Source organism: Hipposideros armiger, unplaced genomic scaffold, assembly GCF_001890085.2.
Source record: "Hipposideros armiger isolate ML-2016 unplaced genomic scaffold, ASM189008v1 scaffold_40, whole genome shotgun sequence".
NCBI classification, from domain to species: Eukaryota; Metazoa; Chordata; class Mammalia; order Chiroptera; family Hipposideridae; genus Hipposideros; species Hipposideros armiger.
Window position 1 is genome coordinate 3,093,664 of NW_017731390.1, and position 10,745 is coordinate 3,104,408.

At 51.0% G+C, this 10,745-nt stretch overlaps 2 protein-coding genes across 11 annotated transcripts in view; one reads left to right on the forward strand and one right to left on the reverse strand.

The window, feature by feature from the left end:
• The window catches only part of SP6 (Sp6 transcription factor), a 74,903-nt gene that overhangs the window by 506 nt on the left and 63,652 nt on the right, over positions 1–10,745 (forward strand). For 5 of the 9 annotated variants that reach the window (XR_002123559.1, XR_002123560.1, XR_002123561.1 and 2 more), the window contains exon 1: positions 34–542. The exons of 1 other annotated variant lie outside the window; for it this stretch is intronic. The gene's annotated coding sequence lies outside the window, so the exon portion shown is untranslated. Of the gene's footprint in view, positions 1–33; positions 543–5,254; positions 5,360–10,745 lie in introns of those variants that run through there. 3 more of the 9 variants (XM_019638710.1, XM_019638711.1, XM_019638709.1) reach the window with 3 other exon arrangements.
• Positions 6,720–10,745, reverse strand: part of SP2 (Sp2 transcription factor) — a 26,555-nt gene continuing 22,529 nt past the window's right edge. For both annotated transcript variants that reach the window (XM_019638707.1, XM_019638706.1), the window contains 3 exons: positions 9,871–10,045; positions 9,445–9,638; positions 6,720–7,936 (listed from right to left, as the gene is read on the reverse strand). In XM_019638707.1, the coding sequence (XP_019494252.1) occupies positions 7,836–7,936; positions 9,445–9,638; positions 9,871–10,045 (470 nt within the window). In that variant the 3' untranslated portion in view covers positions 6,720–7,835. The remainder of the gene's footprint in view (positions 7,937–9,444; positions 9,639–9,870; positions 10,046–10,745) is intronic.

The following is a 10,745-nucleotide window of genomic DNA, read 5'->3' on the forward strand; positions in this document are numbered from 1 at the left end:
AGCGCGGGGCGGGGGCCAGGAAGAGACTGTGGGGTCAGAAGGAAGACAGCTGAATGGGAAAAGGGAAAAGGGAAATTTGGGAACAAGCTATCCCAGGCCAGAGCCATCTTCCTCTTCCAGCTCTGAGCCCACCTCCACCGCCACCCCAGCCTCATTTCTTTAACCCTGGGTCAGAGCATGCTGCTCCCTTTACTCATGGCTTCCCCTTTCACGGTGCAGTGGAGTTCACACTAGCCAGTGTTCAGGTAGATGGAAAGGTTGCCACTACCCCACCTCTCTGGGGACTCTCCCATCTTTGCCAAGTTTCCCCTTTTACATATTTTGCCCATTCTATGTAGTTGGAGTCTGGTTCCTAGGCCAATGCCAGTCATAGCTGAGGGCACAGGAGAGCAGGTGGCTGTGCAAAGCCACTTCCAGGCTGTGGACACAGGCCTGAGTAACGGGAAACCTGCCAGTGCCCATCCAGCTTTGACCTGGCTAGGGCAGCTTTGGGTCAAGGCCTCTCTGTAGTCCTGTTTTCCACCATCATCAGGATGTGCCAGGTAAGGGAACTTCCTGCCTTACCCAGGTGTCTGCATTACAGCCAAACTTCATAAGGCCCTACATTAGGACCTATCATCCTTTGTCATGTGTGTGTAGCTTGAGTTAAATAGAATCTGAAAGATTTGCTGCAAAGAAATAATACATGTCTCAAGGCTTAATGTTGTGGATCTATGGATTCTCCACTGGTTGGAATTTTTTGCTACATCATTTTCTGTCATCAACATGATTGAGAGAGTTGACTGGACTTTCTTTCTTGTTGAGGTTGTCTTTCCAGATATGAACATTGCTGTCCTCCCCCTCCTCCCAACCACCTGCACTTGAATGTGTATAAGCAGTAACTAATACCCTTCAACTCAGTTTTGTTGATGGGTCCACACTCTTAGCATTCCTGGGCAATGCTATCCTGGATCTGGGATTCTAGGGCACCAAGACTAGGATCATTTGAATGGTTTGCTTCAAAGTCAAGAGCTCAATGCAATTGACCCTTGAATAACGCAGAGGTTAGGGCTGCTGACCCTCCTCCCCTGCACAGTTGAAAATCCATTTGTAACTTTTTTTTTTAAGATTTTATTGGGGAATTAGGAAAGGGGAACACTGTGTTTTTCCAGGACCCATCAGCTCCAAGTCAAGTTGTCCTTCAATCTTAGTTGTGGAGGGCGCAAGCTCAGCTCCAAGTCCAGTCGCTGCTTTCAATCTAGTTGTGGGGGGACGTGGCCCACCATCCCATGTGGAAATCGAACCAGCGACCCTGTTGCTCAGAGCTCGCCCTCTTAATCAACTGTGCTGCCCGGCTGGCCCCCATGTATAACTGTGACTCTCCAAAAACTTAACTACCAATAGCCTGCTATTGACCGGAAGCCTTACCGATAACAAAAATAGTCAATTAACAACTATTTTGTATGTTATATATTATATATATTATATACTGTATTCTTAGAATAAAGTAAGCTAGAGAAAAGAAAGTGTTATTGAGAAAATCATAAGGAAGAGAAAATACATTAACAGTATTTATTGAAAAAAATTGCATGTATAAGTAGACCCGTGCAGTTCAAAGCCATGTTGTTCAAGGGTCAACTGTATAGATATTCATTTATTCAGGAGATATTCGTTAAAGACTTCTTTTGGACCAGGTACTGAGCTAGGTCTGAACATACTAAGATGAAGATAACACGGTTCTTGCCCACGGGGATTTGTAGTCCATAGGGGAAAGCAGATCTATAAGCTGAACAGGCACAGGTACTTCTGTGAGGAAAGGAACAAAAAGGAGGAAGTGGTCTCCAGGGGTCCAGCAGTCAGGAAGGGCTTCGTAAAGGGAGCAGACATTTGATTTGTCTTAATGAGTGTTTGCCAGATGGACTATGGAACAGGCATGCCAGGAAGAGGGAACAACATGAGTAAAGGCTGGGTGCGTTGAGGAAACTTGGAGCAGTGTGATCCTGCTGGAGTGGGTGGTGAGAACACGGGGCGGACACACAGGCAGGGAGGGGCTTGGCATGCCTGCAGATGGGGCAGGTGGTGCGGGCCAGGATTTTAGATAAGGAGTCTACTTTCTTATCCTGTGCTGTTGTCGAACCAGAGTGTCTAATTCCTGTCCTTTAAAGACCAGGTGGGGAGAAAAAGTACTAGATTCCAATAGCCTCTCCCATCCTTGGCGATTATTAGGGAGGAAGCTTGCAACTGGTTGCCTTTTTATATTTTCCCCTTTGTCCTGAAATAATAAATAGGCTTGTGTTGTGCTGTTCTGTCTAGTGGGATTTTGTGTCTGGATCACAAAGCAGCCCTGCTGTGCAAAAAGGTGGGGGGGGGGGGAAACACCCCGCTGGCTGTGCTGCTATTGCTGCAGCCCCAGCAAGGGTTTTGCCTGCGTGGGAGAAATGAATTTTTTATTGTTACTGCTTTTTATTAAATACTTTGCCACCCTCCCCCCCCAACTTTGTAAATTTATTAATCTTTTCTCGAGAGAGTCTTAAATGAATAGAAAATATATTGCAATATTTCATTGTACAGAGGCACACTGTTTTCTCCATATGAAACAGAAAGGGTTTGGGGACTATGCCTTGCCTGTTTTCTTCTGATGCTTTTGCATTTATGTCCTGAAATCATCTTTTAGTCTAATGGTTTGATTGAATCATATATTTCAATTATAGCTTAGTGGTTGTGTTTTGGGACCTGGCTCCGGTGATCAAGTGGATGATGGGTGAGGGAGGGCAAGATGCTGCAGTGTTGTCTAAACGGAAGCGGGAGCCTGGTGCCTGAGTGTGGGGGGCGGGGGTGGAGTGGAGGGAATTGACTCACCAGGATGACTTTAGGCGACAGGGATGGCGCTGTTCATTGAAGTGGGGCATGCTGAGGAGGAGGTTTGCGGGGAGAGATCAGGCCTGTTGAGTGTGAAGGTTTATCAGACACTCACATTGGTTGGGTTGGATAATCAAGTCCGGAGATTAGGGGAGAAGCCTGGGCTGATGAGACCGGTTTAGGTGTCATGAGCCACCAAGGTGCCACCTGAAGCCATGGGGAGGATGAGAATGCCTGAGAAGGGAAGAGGGCCTGGGAGGGTTAAGGAGGAGAGAGGCCCAGGAAGATGGAGATGATGCTGGTGAAATACAGTGCCCAGCTTTCCAGGAGGCTGATGGCAGACTGGAGGGGCTGTGTGTTGGGATTCTTGGGCCCAGCCTTGGGTGAACTCAGGACACACAGAAGCGGGGGTACTTGGTGCTCTGCTAGCATATGCCTGAGCCCCGAGTATGGTCCTCAGAAACTTGTGTTGGGACAGGGACGGCTGACCCTCACCCAAGTGTCCTGCCTTTGGTTATGTGGTTGACCTCTCGCACGATCCTTGCATGTGCTCACAGGTCATTTCCCAAATACATCCAGTAGTTTTCATATATGTTCCCCATTAGAAGCTCCTCCATTGGGATAAACCACGTCACTTTCACTGGCTCCTTCTCAAAATCCAGCCAGGGAATGCTAATCAGTCATGTTTATGCATAAACTGTTTTGTTAAGCCTCTCTGTACCTGGGTGCTAGCCATGGTGAGTGGGGCTTTGGGGGGGGGGGGATTGGCACCTGGTGGGAGCCCGGCCGAGTGTCTTTGTTGGCTAGAGGGATGTTAAGTTTTCCCAAGCTGAGTGAGGTCTTAGGGCATCAGTCTCAGTCCTGGCACTGGCTGCCTTGGTAATTAAGAGTGTGGGCCACAGGTAGAGGGCGGAGGCCTGATGGCAGGTTTCCAGGCAGGCGCAAAGCATATGACCTGGCAGCTTCTTAGTTCATTGAGAAATCCTGGTTGGTGCTTGCTTTTTTTTTTAAAGGGTTTTATTGGGGAATTGGGGGAGGAGAACAGCGCTGAGGAATGGGGGAAGGGGAACAGACAAGTTGCTATCGTTTTGTTCTTCAGTCTAGTTGTGGAGGACGTTGCTTCACTGGCCCAAGTTGGCACCATCATTGTGCTCTTCCTGGGCGAGGCAGATCAGTCGCTGGCTTCTGGACTGCCGCTCACTGCGGCTGCTGGCCACTCATGCTGGCTGCTGGCTACACGCGGTAGCCCATGGCAACCCACTGCCACAGGGGCTGCAGCCTACGCCGTCGCCGGCGACTCACGGCAGCCCAGCTCCAGGTTGAGCTGTTGTTCAGCATCTTAGCTGTAGAGGGCAGTGTCACTGGCCCTCATATGTGGGATCTGAACCGGGGCCCTCTGGCGTCCCAAGCCAGTTCTTAACCAACGCACCACTCGGCCGGCCCTGGTGCTTGCTTTTTGTCTGCCCTGTGCTCATTTCTCATTTCCTGTTGGTTGGTATCTGCATGAGCAGGTGTTTGACTCTCCTCTCCAGCGCCGATTCTCTGCCACTTCCCACCATGGTCTGCTTTCTTTTCACCCACACCCCTGCTCCTTATTCCATCTCCCCAGGCTCACTTCCTGCCTCTTCTACTCCCTGAAGACCCCTTGGTGAGGAAACCCAGCTGCCACCTGTCCTGAGATTACTGTAGCTCCTTTAGTGGCTTCATCCCAGCCCCAAAGACCTTGGTCAGCTCTCTGTCCTGAGATCGTGTCTCACCCGGCGTTAGGTTGCCTGGACTCTACCACCATGTAGGCCTCAGCCACATACATCAGCCAAGATGGGTCCAGGGCCCTGAGATACTACAGGTGGCTGCCATCATCAAACTCAAATGAGGGGCCTCAAAGGGCCCTCAAAAGTGATTGTGAAAGTGGACAGAGTAGTTTGAAGGAAGCCTGAGTTTTACTTGCTGGTTTGATTTTTTTTTAAAAAAAGGTACTTTGCCTGGATTTGCCTTCAGGATGGGGGAACCTTCCCCAGCCCCCTTTTCTTTCTGGCTTTAATCCTAGGATCTGGGATCAAAGAGCTGCTGTGTTGAGCATCACTGAGCAGACAGGAAGGGACAGGAAGGCTGTGGTGCAGATGACCCTAAAAAGGGAAGGGGGCAAAGGAGGGAACTTGGGCAGCACAGCCCCCACTCTGAAGCTGCTGGGGATGGCCTGCCCCCAGATTTTCAACCAGGTGTCCTGGGGAGGCCTCTGGCCTGGGGTGAGCTTGGGTTGCATCGCCCAACAGTCCCCATCCCTTGCAACTCGAAGGTAAATAAGGGGTGGGTTACAGCAGATCAGAGCTAATTTACCACCAGGTCTCTCCCTTCTGTCTTCATGCCATCACCTGGGCTAGGCAAAATACCTTTTCTTGCTCCCTTTCCAACTCAGGCATCCCACGGGAGACAGAGATGGCCAGTGCATCCCACGTGTCAGCATGCAGTTCTGCCCGCTGGGGGCTGGCACCCTGATTTCCAAAGGATACAGAGGAGTCAGGTCAGTTTCCGCACTTGAAGTGTAAAGCAGATGACTTGGAATCAGCTCTCGGAAAAGGATAATTCTTTGTGCCTGAGAGAGAGCAAAGCCAACAGGGAACATGTGGCAGAAAGAGATCAATTTGTTAATATTCCCCTTCTCTGCACCAATCCCGATTTAGAACACAGCAAGGCAGTTTTCCAGCCATATAGCCCATGCGTGAGGAAGACAGAAATATACCTTCTATCTTCCTCCTGCCAGTGCAGCAATAAGATGTAGGTCTGATGGGCTTGTTAAGAGGCTGCTATGCCCAAGGTAGATTCAGCTGTTGGTCTGATATCGCCCAAAGGACTTCAGTATGTGTAGAATGGGTCTCCCTGCCCCTTAATGAAGAAGTGATCAGGAACAGAGAACCTGGGATCTGAGATCCATCTCCCCTTTATTTCTCCAGCTAATGTGAGTGAAAAAGGACTGGCTCTAAGGAAAAGCTGTTTGCTGGCAAATGGTGACGAAGAAAAGAATAGGGTAATGGATAGTTCAAAAGTAGCCTTGCCACTCCTGCACATAACAGCCACCATGGCTGTGTGCTTTGAGGAGTAAAGGGATTCCTTGTTATAAGGAGAGCGCATACTGTTCTCTGAGAACCATGCACCTCTGCCTTCGGCCCAGATGCCCTCAGGCCCCCGCCAGTGAACTGAGCAAGCTCCAGCCTCAATCTGCATAGCCTCACAATCCTGACCTCCTTAATAATTAAGCTCTCTGCTCAACGCCGGCCCTCCATCCAAAAAAAACCCCACCAGAATTTCAGATCTGCAGCACTCGCTAAAACCAAAAGGAGCTTGCTGCCCTCCTTGGTGCTGGGGTGAGGGGATAAAACAAAAGGAGAATCTGTGGCCCTGGTCCTCTCTCCCGCAGAGGTGGGCCAGCATGGTCCTCCACCCTGGGAAGGGAACTTGGCCTTAGAGAAAACTCTTTAGCCTTCTGGAAGTGACCGAGCCAAGCCTCTTTGGCTCTCTCTCCCACGCGTCTTACTAGTGGGCTCTGAGACCAAAGCCTTTGTCTGGGGGTTAGAGTTAAGTGGAGGAAGTAGCGTGCTGTAAGGAAGGCATTGCTGGGACTTGAATCTGGGCAGCGTATGCCTGCTTTGATCCAGGCAAAACTGGCTTATAGAAGAGAACACAGTGGAACTGCACCCGTGGAGGCCCCACCCAGGTGCTCAGGGGGCTCAGGTCTGTGTGGCCGCAGCCCTTTTCGGGTCAGGAGAGCAGGGTCCTGCCTTCATCCCAGGGTGGATTGCTCTGGGAAACGGGGGTTCCCTCCCGTGAGTCTCCTCTCTGAGCTCTCTGAGGTGAAAGACAAAGGAAGCTGCACTGCCAAGCTGCAGATTTTGCCTCAGGCAACTAAATTTATTAGCAAGAAAAAATTTTTATCAGCCCGGTGCTGAACAACAAAGTACATCGTTAATAAAGGATACCAAATCTGTCACTTAATTCATAAAACATACCTCAAGCAGTTACAACTAAAAATAAAGTTGGATTTTGTTTAATTTAAAAGCCTCAAAAATAACAAGCAATATGTTTTTAAACATGTAGTAGACACAATCGTCTATTATACAATATACACTGTACATAGTAGAGCTTGGGCAGGTAGGGGTGAGATGAGAGGAAAGGAGAGAGGTTCAGGCTGTGAAGTTTTTATCTGAATCTAGATTCGAATTGAAATGCTGTGTCATTTAGAAAAGAGACTTGCTAGAGTGAGAAAAAAAAATTAATATGCTCATCATTGCCCCCCAAAACCCTAAACTGAAAGCTCGCATGGGGGAGGTGAGTAACAAGGACAGGAAGAAGGGAGCAATTAAATAAAACTTTAAAGCACACACAATACACAGTGTTCATCATCTGAAGTAGAGTATAAGGCAACGTTCTCCATAGAAAAAGGAGGATCAGGGAGTCCATGGGTAGCTTTACTTTTTAAATAGAAAGTTGGAATGTGCTGGAGAAGAGTTGTGGCAGGGCTGGGGCATGTGGAGTAGAGGCGGCCTCTTGAGCCTCTCTGGAGGTGGATGCCAGCGGTGCCCTGGGTGCAGGGCCCGGGGCGTCTGAGGTGGCCAGGGGGCCAGGGAGGTGCAGGAGAGAGGGGCATGGCACGATGACGCGACTCCGGCAGTGTTGGGAGGTGGAGGGGGCTCACTTTGCTCCTCGACGGAGTGAAATCTATGTTTTTCCTTTGGAAATAAGGGTTCCCGCTCGTCCTGGTTTAGAACGTCTCATTGGGCATGGCCCGTGTCCACGGTCTGGTGAGAGGGAAGGGCCAGGGCAGAGCCAACAGGCTTCAGGAGGCGAGTATGGGGCAGCAGAGCCCCGTCCTGAGGGGACAGTCGCAGAACAGGAGAGAAGGGCTGGGGGTGAGCCCAGTGCAGCCACTGGCCTTTTCCACCAGCGGCCCAGGCAGGACAGACGGGGGGCTCCATCTTCGGGGCTTCCTGCCTCAGTTGGCCTTACAAGTTCTTCGTGACCAGGTGGGTCTTGTAATGCTTGGTGAGGTGGTCACTCCTCATGAAGCGCTTCTGACACTGGGCACACTCGAAGCGTTTGTCCCCTGGGAAGAGGAGATGCCCATCACTCACAGAGCCCATGTGCAGACACTGTCCCAGCCCCGACAAAGGAGGAGCACATGTGAGATATGAGGGGTACCCTGTAAAGCCGATGTCACCTTGTCATCTTACTCTGCCCACTTCCTGCTCACACACTTGCTCCCTATGGTCTATTGACCCTCTGGTTGGTTCTCATTTCTCTGCACCCCCCTCCTTTGACGTCGCTCTCCATTCTGCTTTGTTCCCGTTCATCCCTTGTCTGAAACGCTATACTTGTGCCCCACACCCAGGACTCTTCCCATGTAAACTGTCACCTGCTTTCTTTTGAGCTTTGTCCCTCTGTCTCCCTCTCTGGCTCAACGCCTTCCCCCGGCAGGAAACGCCCACTCCGCTCTGACCTGCCAGCCCCCAGCACTTAGTTCAAACCACACTGACTGGGCCAGGCCAGCTGCTGTTCTGAGTATTGATTCTTCAGCCTCTGAGGGGTGGGCGTGACCCACACCACCACACGGGTCCCCATCCCCAGTCCCAGGACAGGGGTCAGCTCATGGGGGGGCATTTACTACAGCAGCCGTTCTCAAAGCACGTGCTGTGTGTGGACCACTGGAGACACCCAGGACAATTTTAGGTGGTGGATGGATGAATATTTTTCACTTTTATAGTTTTGTATTTATTTGCCAGTGCATTAAAACATATAACTATATCAACATTGTGATGTCAAAAAAGAATAGTAATTAGACATAAATGAGTAAAAAATAGTAAAACGATGTCAGGAAAATCAGTAAATAGTAGTAGGAAAGGCAGTGTGGGGTAGTGATTAAGAAGTGTGGCCTTGGAGGTCAGAGGGCCTGCAACTGAACCCAGCTCCACCCGTCACTAGCTGTGTGACCTGGCCACCTCGCCGCGCACCTCAGTAAAACAGGCATAATCCAAGTTTCCTCCTATAGAATCGTTAGGAGGATTAAATCAGTCAATCTGCGGGGCCGACTGAGTGGCTCAGTTGGTTAGGACCTCGCTCATGAGTGCGAGCTCTGAGCAACTAGTGGTTTGATTCCCGACCCGAGCTGAACTGCTGCTGAGCTGCCAACAGGTGGCAGGGTGGCTCAGCTTAAAACAAACACAAACAAAAAAAAACCCCATAAATCAGTCAATCTGCAAAGTGCACAGTCCAGTGCCTGGCACACTACGTCAGTGTTTGTTAAATAAGTAACTACGCAGAAGTCATCAAGGCTACGTAATGCAAACGACATCACTTTGGGAAAAACTGTTGACAGAATGGCTTGAAAGAATTTTCTAGGTAGTCCTGGACCCCTAAGAAGGCAGTCTGTGGCTCTCGCTCAGTGTGGCGGTTCCTTGGCAGGGCCAGGAATCTTGATGTCGCTGAGGGCTGTGGAGTGGGGGTGAGGTGAAAGGCCTGGAGCAGACCCGGGTGGGTGCTGGTGTGCCAGGGGAGGGGCAGGGGGTGAGGAGCCCCGTGTGGGTGGCAGTGTGCCGCTGCAGAGGGGAAGCAGACCTGTGTGGGTGCGGGCGTGCCGCTGGAGCTCGTCACTCCGCGTGAACCTCTTCCCACAGAAGAACCAGTTGCAGACAAAGGGCCGCTCGCCGGTGTGCAGGCGCACGTGGGCCCGCAGCAGGGACGTCTTCCGGAAAGTCTTGCCGCAGTCGGGGATGTGGCACACGTGCTTCTTCTTGCCCTGCTCTCCAGACCTGAGAATGGAGGTGGAGGGAAAGGGAAGAGAGGAGTGAGGGAAGAGGTAGAGGATGGGGGCAGAACCGGATGGAGAGAGGCTGTGGGGTCCGGTCAGCGAGCACAGGAGAGGGGAGGGGGCCAGGTGGTATGGAGATGTGACCTCGTACCCTCGAGGTCTGTGTCCAAGGAAGAGGCTTGGGGAACAGGGCACGTGCCAGGCTGGCAGTCTGGCTCCGCCCCTCCTGTTACCTCTTGTCCCCGTCCTTGCAGTTGGGACATGTGCAGGCCATGCGGCGCCGCTTCTCCCCGGGCTGGGCCTCTCCAGACAGGGCCTGCTCCATCTGCAGCTGGATCTGGGTGGGGCTCAGCCCACTGATGGTCAGGTTGTTCCCAGAAACATTCTGCACTGTCAGCTGCTGCTGCCCTGTGGGAAGAGGGGGGCAGGGTTCCGAGTGAGGAAGCTGGAAGGGGCAAAGAGGAAGCCTGACACCCTCCTTCCCTTCTGCAAACGATAAGGATGATAATCATAGTCAGCCTGTTATATGCCAGATACCACTTTAGGGCCTTTAAAGTGTATTAACTCATTTAACTTTCATAATCCTATGAAGTAGGTACTATCATCCCCCTTTCACAGTTGAAGAAACTGAGGCTCAATAACATATCAAGGTCACACAGCTAGTAAGTGGGAAGACCGGGATCTGGACCCAGGTGGTCGACTTCAGAGTCGGTTCCCTGAACCACTACACCACACAGGCCGAATCCACTTTCAGACGCTGCCCACATATTTCAGTTGGGAAGGGTCTTGTCTTGGGCTGTCTTGGAGTGTTTCTTCCAGAATCTCCTCCAGCCTGAGGCCTTTGTAAGATACCAAATCTGCTCTCAGTTAAGTGTTCCACGGATTTTTGTTAATAAGAGTAAGAAAACAGTTCTATGGGCTTTGGAAAAAATCAAGTATTCTAGGACTTGCAGAAAGCCAGTCAAAGCAGGGGAGTGTCGCTGACCTACTACTGGTGTTAAAGTGCCACTACCCTGGGCCGGCCGAGTGGCGCGATGGTTAAGAACTCGCTTGGGATGCCAGAGGGCCCCGGTTCGGATCCCACATATGAGGGCCAGTGACACTGCCC